Raw genomic sequence first — 14,983 nt, 5'->3', positions numbered from 1 at the left:
CGCATAGTTATAATAAATAAATAAATAAATAACACGTATATCATAAAAATTAGTCAAAACTAGATTAATAAGTTTACCTCTGTGAAACAGACTTGGTCCTCAGTTTGTGGATCATGGCCATTAAGTGTTTTCAACCGAAAACAATGAAATGAACAGTAAAAACAATTTAACCCTGGCAAATCCAACAATGTCAATGAAGTCAAAGAAGGGAACATAATAGAGTCTGTAATTGCTCCTTCTGATGTTGTTTCCATCCCTGAGATGATTTCCACCAAGCTCTCACAATGTTTCAACTCTAGATTTTTAAGATTGACAAGATCCTTGGCTACTGATTTTAGGAACAAGCTTGTAAGGCTTTTACATGTATCAACACGCACTTGTTGTACAAGTTGAAAGTGGAGTACTCCATCAGGATCTTCATTCCAAATGCTATCCAAATTCGGCAGCTTTTCTAATACCAACTCCTTCAGTGAAAATTTAATTGGTAGGAGTGTCTTGTCTTTTGTTATGCATTTCACATCAAATATAATTTTGACAGAACTACATTTTTGAACTTCCAATTTTCGCATGTTATTTAAAAAAAGAAATAAATGAAGAGGTATTACTTCGAATAAAAATTCACATTGATGTGTGACTCCAAATTACGGAAATATGCTTCAGGAACTGGCATTGAGCTACGCCACATGTCTTGAAAATATAGGCTTTCTCTGAAACCAATCTACACATGGAAAACAAGAAACTTAATTACTCCTTGTTTGCTTCTCTACACTAGAAGAGTTGTGTGAAATCACAAGGGATATACTCGTAAGTTTGACTTTTTATTTGTAATATTATGTAGAATGTTTAATAAAGTTGGGTAAAAATTTAAAAATCATTTCTCATAAGCACCTATATAAATTTATTGGACTTTGTGAGATAGACCATATTTTTGTGAACAATGTGAATAATAAACTTTAAAATTGGTCTAATAAAGTAAAATTTAAAATAAAAGATGCTATCTACTATTGTTCATCTTACTTAATGGCATCTTATTAAAATGTTATAATATTACTTCAATGTTATGTGAGCCCATCATTTAATCCATCTTATTATTAATTCTGTGTAATAATAGTATATATATAATTGAACGATATTTTAAGAAAAGAAAAATTTGTATGTCATACTAATGAACGGATTCTTGCTAGTAAAAAATTTATAATAAATTCTTATTGTTAGTATAATTTCTAAACCAATAAAAAATCATTTCATATAAAAATTTGGGTTGTCACTAAAGCAAACTCAATAAAAATAAACTGAAATATTTAAACCTCGAGTCATCTCTCAAGGAATTGCAGAGAGATGTGCTTATGATTGGTTATGGAAAAGTATATTTTTGGGGTTTTTAAAAGGTTGAACAAGGAATGTAAATGATAATAAAATAAACCAATAATTAAGAAAAAGTCTTGCAAGGTTTGGTGGTCAAGGATCTCTATCCTTATCACTAACCACAACATGAGAATTGGCAAGGATCAATCCCATTAAATCATCCTCTAACTAATAGTAAAGGAAAGTTAAATGAGTCATATCAATCCAAATCCATAAACCCTAGCTCTCTACCAATTCAATTAGTGAGAACTAGAGTTAATGGCTCCAATCATCAATTACTTGGACATTAGTAACTCAAGAGTTCCTAAGTTACCTTCCCAAGCCAAGAGCATAAAATCTACTCTAACATCCTTCCAAACATTTTATCAAACACTTGGTAGGCACAAAATAAAAGCATAGAAAACTAGCAAGAAAAATAAATCTAAACAATCAATTAAAAGCATCAATAACATAAATTGAAGAAAGTAATCATAAATCTGAAATACCTCAAATTGCATTAATAAGAAATTGAATCTAACATGGAGTTCATAAATCAAATTGGGGAAATAAACAAATCAACAAGAGAAATAGATAAACTAAAGTTCTAGAACTAATAAGAGTAGAAGAGAAACTAAATTAAACTAAGTAGAAATCCAGAATTAAACAAAGCTAATCCTAAAATCCTAAACCTAGAGAAAGGAGAGAGGAGAGAACCTCTCTCTCTAGAAACTACATCTAAAACCTCAAATTATGAATAATGAGAAGTGTCCCTTCATTCCTCCACTCTGCAACCTCTAATATGTGTTTTCTGGGCCGAGAACTGGGTTAAAAACAGCCCAGAAATCGCTGGGGGCGAATTCTGATATATATGCTGAATTTTTGCAAATAAATGCACGCGTGCGCGTGATGCACGCGTGCGCGTCACTATCTTTAGGGAAACTATGGAAAATTATATATCATTTCGAAGCTCCAGATGTTAGCTTTCCAACGCAACTGAAACCGTCTTATTTGGATCTCTATAGCTCAAGTTATGGTCGAATTAGTACGAAGAGGTCAGACTGGACAGCTTAGCAATTCCTTTAGTTTCTTGTATTCTTTCCACTTTTGCATGATTCATTTCCATCCTCTAAGCCATTCCTGCCCTATAAACCCTGAAAACACTTAACACACATATCAAGATATCGAATGGTAATAAGAGATGATTAAAGTTAGCAAAGTTAAGGCCAAAGAAGCATGTTTTCAATCATAGCACAAAATTAGGAAGGAAAATGTAAAACCATGCAATTAGTATGAATAAGTGTGCGAAAACTTGATAAAAACCACTCAATTGAGTGCAAGATAAACCATAAAATAGTGGTTTATCAATCTCCCTACACTTAAACATTAGCATGTCCTCATGCTAAACTCAAGGAGATAAAAGGAATGAATGAGGGAAAGTAAGACTCACGAGATGCAACCTAATAACCTATATATGAATGCAACTATATGCTAAGATATTTCTATGATTAAAAGTAAACAAGTTCTCCAAGACAAACATAAATCCGATTTCACAAATTCAAATCATACAGTAAAGACAAGTAAACTTGTAAGAAAATAACTCATGAAAGCAGGGAACATAGAATCAAGTATTGAACCCTCACTGGTAGTGTATATACACTCTAATCTCTCAAGTGTCTAAGGTTAATCACTCTATTCTTCTTTAGTCATGCTTTCTAAAACTTTGTTCTTCATCTAACCAATCAACAAAAATTTAGTATACCAATGCAAACATCATGAGGTCTTTTCAAAGTTGTAATGAGGCTAAGGTAAGGATGAGGATATATGTATGGCCAAGTGAGCTAAAATATAAATCTTTGACTAACCTAAACTCTTACCTAACACACACACACACACTCTCTATGTAACTCTAAATTCATGCCTAGCTACCCATAATTCCCACTTTTGTATCACATACTCATGTACCAAATTTATCTTCAATTTCACCACCTATGCATTGATCTTTTATTAAACTTAGTATTGGGGTAATTTTGTCCCTTTATTTATTTATTTATTTATATTTTTTTTGAAAGCAAATATAACATATCAATGCACATAGGTATTTGATTTTTTTGGTTTCACATGAGTAGATACCCAAATTCCCAATATTTACATAAAGTAGAAATATAACACATTCCCATTAACCCAGGTTCCCACAGTTTTCCACACTTAATTGATACACAATCTTTATCTTAAGTTAACCAAAAATTCAATTGAGGTAAATTAATTATTTTTCTGTTTAAGGCTAATGATGTGGTAAAATATAGAACAAATAGAAATTAAAAGACTCAAAATGACTAACAAAAATAAATAAAATAGTAAGCTATTTGAGATAAATGGGCTAAATCGGTGGCGTATAAATAGTTATTTAATGGTGTAACTCAACAAGGTTTACACTATGTATAAACTGATCCCTCTCTTTTAATCATAAGAATTTTGAAGAAAATTAAGTTGGTGATATTTTATCCCCAATCCAGTTTGAATAGTATGCTTAGATTGTGTACAAAATACGGATACGAGGATGGCTAATTAATTATTCGTCGTAATAGTGCATTTCCTAACTAACCAGACCCTTCAATTACATCATTGGTGGATCCTGTCTGACGCCTTAGACTTCATAGTAGCTTTCCTAACATCAAGATACTAAATTTAGCTATTAAAATTAGTTATTAGTATAAAATATATATTAAAAATAAATTAAATAATATATCTAATTAATTTTAATATATAAATATTATTTTTATTATAATATATATAATTCAATTATAATAACAGTAACATGGACAAATTATATTATTAAATCCGATGAGACTTAAAATTATACAATTACAACATTTGGAATTTGTTTATATACGTGTCTAATTTTTTTCTATATAAATCACTACCAATTGTAGGATTTTAACTTTTTGTATGTAATTTATCTTAGGTCATTGTGATTTACGTATAATATCATGTAAATCATAAATCACCATAGATCGTAGCGATTTATGAAAAAGAAAAATAAAAACATAAATTGTGACAAGTGGTAGTGGTTTACATATAGATCGTATTTTTTTATCTTTGTATTGACATGTTTTTATTATTTAAAAAAAGTTTATTTACAAAAAATAATAACATCATTCCTATTTTAATAATGGTATTCATACTCTGACTCAATGATAAGGTCCAAGTCCAAAAGAAATGTCCAATCCAAAGGATTGAGCCTCGCCCTACACCGACCTTTTCCCTACGAAGTCGGTTCTTACTACGACTTACCCTAAAGAAGTCGGGGAAGAGGGTTAGCTGGCAGATAAACACTCGTTTAAATGAGTAACTGCCCCTAGAATCTCTCTAACCACTTCCAAGAGCTATATCTCAACCTCTCTAAGATAAAGGGACGGTTATCACCCTAAAAAGGTGGCACTACTTCAACGGTGGTTATTGGTTCACCACTATAAATACACTGACACCCCTCAGGTATCACTAAGTCCTAATACTCTCTAGACCTGCTTACCCCCTTGCTGATTTAGGTATCGGAGTGTCTTTGCAAGTACCAGTACCACCCCCCATTCACTCACACTCACAGGTCGGACGGAGGCCCCAAAGGCGCAAATCCCTTCGAAGGCTTCCCCCATCAGACGACTTAGGGGTGTCCATGGATCGGATCCGATCCGCATATCCGCGGTGTTTATCCGAATCCGATCCGAAAATTACGGATATGGATCCGATCCGCAAGGCTTTCGGATCGGATCGGATCGGATCTACACACTAATCGGATCGGATTGCGGATTTTGTGTTGGTATCCGCATCCGATCCGCATATCCGCGTATCCGCAAAAATAAAGAAATAAATAAGTAAAATATTCTTTTTATGTTTTATTTTAACTAATAATTATCATATATGTTAAATTATTTTAATTTATTATTCAAGAAAAGTATGTTTAATATTATTTTAAGAGTAAACATATTTAAAAGAATAGAAAAAATAAATTTTATTGATATTTTTTTAATAAAAATAAGCTTTTAAAAATATTTTTGTGTTTTGCGGATATATCCGATATCCGTTCCGATCCGATCCGCAAATGTGCGGATCGGATCCAACCTTAAAAACTGCGGATATTGGATCCGATCCGATCCGATGATTTTAATGCGGATCGGATCGAAATTTTGGCCATATCCAATCCGATCCGATCCGCAGACACCCCTGACTGGGCCAGCTTAACGAGTCCAACCCATTAATCTTCGGTTACCCACAGTAACAAATGGTATTCGTTGTTTTTATAAATTCATACAAAATATAATAAAAAAAATCATGTAAAAAATGATATTATCAAAAATAAAATTTAATTAATTATTAATTTTTTTTACATATAATTTTAAATGAGTAGTAAATAAATGATGTACATACTAACTGCAATATGAGAAAAATTAAGCAGAAAATTTAATTCATATTTAAGTCAACTTTACTGCATAAACAAATGGGTACATAATTATTATACTAGTAGGGAAAAAAAAAACCTAAATAAATTAGGCAATATGAGACTAATAATAACAATGAAATTTATTATTCTAAATAATAAAAAACTTGTATTTTCTTATTACAGTTAACTGAAATACTTAACCTATTAATTCCTATTTGCTTTCACATTAATTCAGCTATTAATTAATATAAACTTTTAACGAACTCAAAATAATTAACAATAACTCTAATTTTAAAAATAATATTAACATTATTTTAATTCACTACAACAAAACCTAATTCCAGCGGCTATTTTGGGGAAGCGGTCCAATAGAACCGCCGTCGCTGCAATCCCCAATTTCACATAGCAGCAGTATCACGCAACCGCCTCTGAAGCAAACGCCCGGCGGCGGCCATCATGTTCTCTCCACGGCGGTTTATGGAATTCGCGCCATTATTTGCTTAAACCGCCTAATTCCTCTTTCATTCGCACTTTTCGCTAGCTCCACTACCCACTACTATCCGCCATTACTAAATTTTTCATTCTTCCAAAACCTAGCTCTACGCCCAGAACCCCAATTGCAGTGAACAAAAACTCTTCGTGCAGAGCAAAAATCTGCAATGAATCATGGCTTAGCAAAACTATACGCATTTGTTCCAGTCCCTGGTAAGCTAATTGTGCTTTTCTTTGTTCTTTTCTGATTCAATTTTATGCTTCTTCTACTTAATAATCACTAATAACCCATTATCAGATTCTCTAGTTATTTCTCCTTCTTGTTCGTTACTCTGAGCGCACAAATTTCTCTTCTGGAAGCGCAAATTTCTTCAATTTAAGGTCACTCTGTCTCTCTCTCTATTAGGATTTTCTTCCCTCTCTATTTTTCTTATAAACAGTTTTCGATAGATAATTTAATGTATAATTTTAGAAAGTGTTATGTATAATATCATCTAATTTCGATGGAGGTGAATATAGTTTTAATCAACAAGAGAATATAGAGTAGTATGTACAGAGAAAAAAAGGATCAGGAAGGTTGTTAATGTCTTTATAGAAGTCGGTAATTCTTTTATTTTCAACTGGATTAAGGGATGCAGCCACAACTTTGATGAGCACTTGGTCCTCATTGAGTTCTGGTATTGGCCAATTTGGATGTACCTTTACGTCAAGATAAGAATTCTGCAGAAAACATTTTCAAGAATTCCTAGAATATAATGAGTAAAGTACATGAAAATACAAAACTTTAAAAATTTCAACATCAGTTTTTGTTGGTAAGTGTAGAAGTTTCATAAAATCTTTGAAGATTAAATCTGATCTTGTTGCATGCCATTATGTTGGAACTGGAACTATACTTAGCTTGACAAATCAACAAGAAAAAGAAGCCAAATTTGAAGGTCTTATAGATATTATAAGACTTTTTTATACTGTTTTTTTTTCTTTTCATCTCCTTTTCAACAGGTTCAGAAGGATTTTGTCCATGTATATGTCTTTTTTTTATGCCTCATGTTGTGAACTTGTGATTGTTGTCTGAAAGTCTTGATAGTAGTTGTTATTGTCTATTACTAATTTACATCAAAAGCTAATTATAATGCAATGATGTCTGTGAAAGATTTGGTGAATATATTATTAAGATTTCATTCCCATGAAAATATAGTGAAGTATTTGATTTCTTTGATTAACTGGGTTTGGCAGATTTTTAGCTGAAATGGTTATCCTTTCTGGTCTATATTCTTAGCAAAGGGAGCCAGATTAAGTCAAGACCAACTTTGGCACAGGTAATAATTATTAGTATTTTAAGATTTGTCCAATTTTGTTGATGAATATTGTGAGTAAAAGTTAGCACACATTATAGAGAAAGCTAGCACACATTATAGAGTACGTAGAAGCAATGAAAAGTATTCCCCTGCATAGATAGCTGGACACATCTTGCTTTCTGCTTATAACTTGTGCTTATTGCTTCAACGCTGAAAATGAATAAGAGTTCTCTGGCTTCCAGTTTTGTTTCTCATAAGTTTATTTATTATGTATGTAACTGATGAACAAAATCTTATATATCTGCTCTATAAGATGATTACCAATTAACAAACTTCAATTCAATTTCTAACCCAAAAATTGTATTAAGAACTTGCCATTAACATAACTAAAATCCCTAGTGTGAACTAAGTAGCTAAGAAATTCACTAAAGTAAACACACCCTACTGGTCTGTTGGTGACGGGGATTACTCTGTTGTTTTTTGTTTTTATAAACTATTTTAATTAGTAATTTTATCAAGTGTTTTTAAAGTATATATTAGTTAAATTTTTTTTTATTTATTATTATATTTGTTAGGAAAAAATTAAAGATTTAGCTAGAGAATACTAGAAATAAAAGAGAAATAGTATTTTTTATTTTTAAGATTCATTCACTTATTATTTTATTATTATTAAATTGAAGACGAGTGGTACTTAATTGAGAAACAAAGATATAACGTGAACGTGAATAGGGTATTCAGCTGACACATGGTATAATAAGGAATCTCATCTATCATTACATGTTTGTATAAAGTATTTATAAAAAGAAGAATAACCTGTATTTAATTTACACCAATCTTTAATGTAAAATCAATTTGCTTACACTGTTTGCATATTAGTATTATTTAAATTTGCATATAGTTTTGCATTGACATGAACGATGGCTTCCCGGTTACAATTTACATTGTGATTTTAGTTTGATCTGACAAGGTCAGTCCACAAATATAAATCAACAACGAACGCAGAGTACACAACACACTTGATAAGAAAAACAAATAATAATTGAAACTTACGTGATGACTTGCTGTTCTAATGAATGTGAGTGGTAGCAACATCTGTTGCGTGATGATGATGATAATCTGTTACGGTTGCATCAATCTCAATTACCTTCTCTTCAGCCACAGCAACACCAACTTCTTCTTCAAATTGTTCTTCTCCTACTTTCACTGCTTCACTGCTTTTGTTACTTTCTTTTGTTTTATTTAAAGGTATCGCATCTTCTTTTGCCGTCTCTTCTTCATTGATTTTCGCTGCTTCTTTAGTTTCCTTCTTCACTGTCTCCTCCACTGCATGTGTCTCATTTTCTCATGTTTCTCATATGATTTGAGCTGGTTTTTGGAATTGTATTTTCTATGTGCGTTTGGGAGGATAACAATCCAACCTCTTGTGGGTTTTGCCAATCTACATAGCTACTATCTTTCATCCATGTTAATTCATTTTTCTGAGTCTAATTCTAATTCTTATTTTTTTTTATTTTTCTTTCGCAGTGAAGGCTGTTTTCTTTGGAAGTAACATACCTACCTATTCCATCTTACTTATCTGCTGATTTTTTTTGAAAAACAAGTAAGTAACATCTCTTTTCCTATGGTTGGTAGATTAGTATTTTTAGAAAAATATATATTTACATAGTTGTTACTAAATAGTGCACATGGCTTTAAACCAGAACAATTTACTTTAAAGCTATGGAAGTTCTGGATAAATCGTGGATTAAGAGACCACGAAATTCTCTTGAGTATGCACAAGGTGTCTCAAGATTTATTGAGTTTGCTTTTGCACATCATTCTGCCGATGGAACAATCATATGTCCATGTAATGCATGTGCTTTTAAGAAGTGGCTAACAAGGGACGAGGTGTATGATCATTTGATTTGTACACAATTTCCAATAGGATATACATTTTGGTTTTATCATGGAGAGCGCTCGATAGGAGAAACTAGCAACGTTTCAAGTAGTATTTTTTCAGATGTACAACAAAATTCTATGGCCGACGAGCAGCATCCTATGGTCGAGGTTGATTCAATTCGAAACTTGATTAGTGAAGGTCTAGGAGTTGGTGGGAACATCAGAAATGGTTCACCCGTAATAGCAGATGAAGTCATTGATGGTGTTGCTCAAGGATCGATGCCTAGTGAATCTCATGAAACTCTTGAAGCGAAAGGGTTTAGCGAGCTAATTAAGGATGGAGAAGAGCCGTTATATGAAGGGTGTACAAGATACTCAAAGTTATCTTTTCTATTGAAGTTGTTCCATATCAAGTCCCTCTGTGGAATGACCGACAAGTCTATGAAGATGATTTTAGAACTTTTGAGTGACGCATTCCAATACGCGAGAATTCCAAGTTCTTTTTATGAGGCAAAAAAGATCATTTCTAAACTCAGTTTGGATTGCACGAAGATACATGCTTGCCCAAACAATTGTATGTTGTATTGGGGCGAAGATGAGAACAGGGAGACATGTAAGGTCTGTAATAGGTCTAGATGGAAGACATATAAGAAAAAAGGTCCAGCTGAGCCATCGAGTGTTATTGGTAACAAAAAGAAGAAGCATCCGGCAAAAGTTCTTCGTTACTTTCCTTTAAAATCTCGATTGAAAAGATTGTTCTACTCGTCAAAGACTGCTGCTGATATGCGATGGCATGCTACAACTGAGAATAAGGATAACGCAATGAGACATCCAAGAGACTCTGAGGCCTGGAAAAGGTTTGATTTGGAGCACTCCAACTTTGCATCCGATCCACGAAATGTGCGTCTTGCATTAGCTACCGATGGCTTCAATCCACATGGAACGTTGAGTGCGAATCATAGTATTTGGCCTGTCATTCTCATTCCGTATAATACTCCTCCATGGACGTGTATGAAATCGACATCATTCATAATTTCAATGATCATTCCTGGCAAGAAAATGCCAGGAAACAACATAGATGTTTATTTGCAACCTCTAATAAAAGAGTTAAAGGAGTTATGGGTTGAGGGTTGCGATGCATATGATGCTTTAACACAAGAAGTCTTTAAGTTGCACGCAGCTTTATTGTGGACAATTAGTGACTTTCCTGGGTTAGGAACTCTTTCTGGGTGGAATACATACACAGGACTTGCTTGCCCTTCTTGCAACTTCGATAACATCCCGCATCGTCTCAATCACAGCAAAAAGTATTGTTTTATGGGTCATCGTCGCTTTCTGGATCAGAGACACAAGTTTAGATTAAATACCGTTCAATTTAATGGAAGACAAGAAACAAGGCTTCCACCAAGAAAATTATCTGGCAGTGAAATACTTTCACAAGTTGAGAATATTAATGTCACCTTTGGCCGAAGAGAAGAAATAGGAAGAAGTGGTAAAAGATTACGCACTGGTGGAACTGTTGAAGGAGGTGGTACTCAACAATGGAAAAAGAAGAGCATTTTTTTTGAGTTGCCATATTGGAAGTCTAATTTGCTGCGTCACAATCTCGATATGATGCATATTGAGAAAAATGTATGTGACAACGTACTATATACTTTGTTAAATGATAGTTTGAAGTCAAAAGATCACATAAATGCTCGAAGAGACCTTCAAGAAATGGGTATCAAGCCTGATCTGTGGCCAAGGGAAAATGGAAAGTGTCCTCCAACAATTTATACTCTGAACAATTTGGGTAAGAAGAGATTCTTGACAACTTTGAAAAACGTCACTGTTCCTGATGGTTATGCAAGCAACATATCAAGGTGCATTGATCTAGAGTCTCTTAAGTTGAGTGGGATGCTAAAAAGTCATGATTGTCATATACTTATGGAGCAATTATTACCGTTAGCCATGCAAACAGGTCTGCCTGATGAGGTCTCTGCAGTGCTTATTGAGATGTGTTCATTCTTTAGACAATTATGTGGTAAAGCGTTAAGTGCCCCCTGTTTGGAAAAGTTGCAAGATCAAATTATCCTCACATTATGCCACATGGAAATATTATTCCCTCCTTCATTCTTCACAGTTATGGTTCACTTGATGGTGCACCTTGTAGAAGAAGCTAAACTTGGAGGCCCTACCCATTATAGATGGATGTACCCTATTGAGAGGTAAAATTATTAGCTTAGATCATTATTTATGACTTTGTTGGATAGTATTTAATCTTCATTCCTGGATAGGTATTTAGGACACTTGAAGTCATATGTACGTAACAAAGCACAACCAGAAGGATCCATAGCGCAAGGATACTTAATGGAAGAAATTCTTACCTTTTGCTCCAGATATTTAGAGAACATTGAGACTAGATGGAATCGACCTCGCAGAGTTGATGATGAACCAACCCATGAAGAATCAAATCCTTGGTTAGATACTTTGTTTCCTGAAGTAGGTAAACCAATTGGTGTTTCCTCATATTTCACTTTAACAGCCATCGAGAAGTTACAAGCTCATAGACATGTGTTAACTAATTGCTCCATAGTTGACAAATATCTCCAGTGAGTATTTCATCATGTTCTAATTCAAATAAGTCAGATTTTTTTAATGACCTTTAATCCTAATATTAAGACATCTATAGGGAGTTTAGAAATATTGTACGAAAGCAATTAAGAAGTCGTACAAGGAATACATCAGAGATAGACAAGAAAGTTCATAGAGAGTTTGCAAGTTGGTTCTCTACCCGTGTGAGTCAAATTCTTCCTCTTTGAAGTTATTTTTTAACTCAATTTCCATCATATGAAGTTGATAAAAAATTCGTCATGCTTTCTTAGATTGTTCGAGATCTTGATAAAATTGAAGAATCTAAGAGAACGGTATTTTTTAGTCTTGCCAAAGGGCCGATTGACCAAGCAAGAAGATTTTCTGCATATAATGTCAATGGATACAAGTTTAGGACTGTAGAACGTGAAAAAGGTTTAAAAACTCAAAACAGTGGTATTTTTGGGACATTTGGAACAAGAAGTTACTCCCGCAATAGTGATCCCAACATGAGGTTTGGAGCAGTTCCTTATTATGGAAAGTTAGTCGACATCATTGAACTTAATTATGATGGTATATTCTTTGTAACCTTGTTTAAATGTGAATGGGCTAATACCACAAACCCAAGGGCCATGAAAGTAGATAAGTTAGGTTTTACTTCTATCAACTTTAGTAGATTAATACATACCGGTGAGCATGAGGATGATGAGCCATATATTAAGGCTAACGAAGCTCAAATGGTTTATTACGTGGAGGATGAGAAAGAAAAAGGTTGGAGCATACCAATTCAAGTAAAGCCAAGAGACTTATATGATATGGGCAATGAGGATGAAGACATAATTTATGACAATGTGGGTTATCCATCACAAGATTTGGGACAATTTTTTCCAGATAACATTTCACATATACCATTAGCAAGATCAATTATAGACGAAGAAAGTTTAGAATAATGTAAGTATTTAGTTGCAAGTCATAGAGTGTTATGTATTGTTTTCTTTCATAATTTTATGTTTTATTACATATACAGGATAGTTTGATGTAGTAGTTTTTTGTTTCTTTGGTTGTTAGTTGATTAAATCAAGTACTATTATTTCAGTTTCATTATGTTATTGATATATTAATCTTAATATCTCTTGATACATTGTAGAAATGACTAAGAGAAAGACTGTTTCTTCACGTGAGAATACATCTACTCATGAGTTTAATGATTCACCACCCGTTGATCAAAATGAGTCATCTGAATCTATAGAGCCTGAACCTACTTTATCTACTGGTTCAGAAGTTTCAAATGTTCAGTTAGATGTACAAGGAAGAAAGTCCAATAAGTACTGGACAGTTGATTTGGAAGGTATGTTATTAAATTTAGTTCAATTATAGCACTGTATATTTAAATTTCTACAAGGAAGAAAGTATAATAATCTATGGTATACGACTTGAATAATTTGATAGATGCAAACGGAGTGATTAAGGAAGGTCACTTAAGGTTGAAAGATGTGTGGGTGCTGTCTCGTGAGACTAGAATTATAGTGCATTGGAATGAGCATGGCCAACCGATTGGTGAATCTGGTGGACTTTTAGGCTTGTTTTTGGGAGCTGTTGCTGGGAATTTCAAGAACTTTCCTATAAGTTATGAGAAATGGCCTTTGGTTCCAACAGAGCCATACAAAAATGGAGCTTATAGAGATATTATTCAGGTTCTTTTTTTTAATTAAGTAATAATAATTTAATTATCTTCAATACATGCACTCCTATGTTCTGGTATTGTGTCATCCAAGGACAATTTTAGCTGTTATTTATTAATGAAAATAATATAGCTGGCCAAGTCACTAAATGTCTCCTAATCTAAAACTAGTTAGGTTTGTACCAATGTCTTTATCCTGTATTTTTTCTTCTTTTTTTTTTCTAATTAGTAAAATAGTATTTTAATATATACATATTCAAACAAGTTTAATTATTCTGTGTACAACTAAAAAGAACCTCTTAAGTTTGATTGACATTGGTGCACTCTAATAGGAGCAAATAAGATATGGAAAAATGTAAAATTATGTAAAAGATAAAAGTAAAAAGAGTTATACTGTTTATGCATAATGTTAGACTTTAGTGTCTCCAATGAGGTGTTCTAATATTTATATTTAAATCGGTATCTTTTATTTTGACTAACATTTAAAAGTTTGTTTAGACTTCATAGGAAAAAATATTCCAGTTTAGATTTTTAGAAGTTTTTTGGTCTTTTGTGAGATTTCAGATCAGGTAATTAAGTAAAATGCTCTACGAAGCTGTAAATGAGTTAAAATTAATTAAGGCTGGATATAATATCACATGACCTAACCTATCGTATTGACATTTTTTTCCTATAATAATTTTTTTTTGTCATTTATGTTGCTGTTAAACATTTCAGGGATTAGTATCAAGTTTTATGATTACCAAGATTCTAATTAAAAACTCTGGATAATGACTTTATTGGAAATATTTGAACATGAGGTTTATCCATATTAGTTTAGCATTAAGCAGGTCCATTTGTAATTTGTTATCTAATTAAATTTTAATTTGTCATTTCTAATTAAATTTTAATTTTTCATTTATAAAATTTGGGAAAAAGATTAATATAAACTTTTAACGAACTCAAAATAATTAACAATAACTCTAATTTTAAAAATAATATTAACATTATTTTAATTCATTATCTTTACTTATTCTGTATGTCATTTGTATAATTTAATAAGTTAAATGTATAAATTAAATGCCACATAAGTTTATATATATAAATTGATGAATATGATCTTAAAATGGCAAAAGAAGCACCCCTTGTGGTGTTGTTGAGGCCATGTTTCTCCCACTGGATTCAATGATTCGATCAAATTCGAGTCACAAATAGTACAAAAATGTACATCAAACAATGCCTCACACGAGCCACAAATCAAACCTTTTTTTTTTATTTATTTTTTTATATTAAAAGTGACACAGTTCT

At 32.6% G+C, this 14,983-nt stretch overlaps 1 protein-coding gene across 3 annotated transcripts; it reads left to right on the top strand.

Moving 5' to 3' along the window:
• On the top strand, positions 6,096-13,567 carry LOC107619335. 3 transcript variants are annotated; one of them, XM_021111332.1, is made up of 10 exons: positions 6,098-6,484; positions 6,570-6,652; positions 7,505-7,587; positions 9,091-9,166; positions 9,267-11,651; positions 11,721-12,035; positions 12,116-12,221; positions 12,309-12,966; positions 13,163-13,363; positions 13,465-13,567. In XM_021111332.1, the coding sequence occupies exons 5-8, from the start codon at positions 9,286-9,288 to the stop codon at positions 12,963-12,965; spliced, it is 3,444 nt and encodes a 1,147-aa protein (XP_020966991.1). In that variant the 5' UTR covers positions 6,098-6,484; positions 6,570-6,652; positions 7,505-7,587; positions 9,091-9,166; positions 9,267-9,285; the 3' UTR covers position 12,966; positions 13,163-13,363; positions 13,465-13,567. The 3 variants fall into 3 exon arrangements, 2 of the variants coding, with proteins under 2 accessions (XP_016177076.2, XP_020966991.1); XM_016321590.2 differs by lacking the exon at positions 6,570-6,652 and having other exon boundaries at positions 6,096-6,484; XR_002353896.1 differs by lacking the exons at positions 9,267-11,651; positions 11,721-12,035; positions 12,116-12,221; positions 12,309-12,966 and having other exon boundaries at positions 6,115-6,484.

The sequence above is a fragment of the Arachis ipaensis genome, chromosome B09, assembly GCF_000816755.2.
Source record: "Arachis ipaensis cultivar K30076 chromosome B09, Araip1.1, whole genome shotgun sequence".
In the NCBI taxonomy this organism is placed as follows: domain Eukaryota; kingdom Viridiplantae; phylum Streptophyta; class Magnoliopsida; order Fabales; family Fabaceae; genus Arachis; species Arachis ipaensis.
Note: the sequence above shows the minus strand (reverse complement) of the source record. Positions and strands in the feature narration are given on the sequence as shown.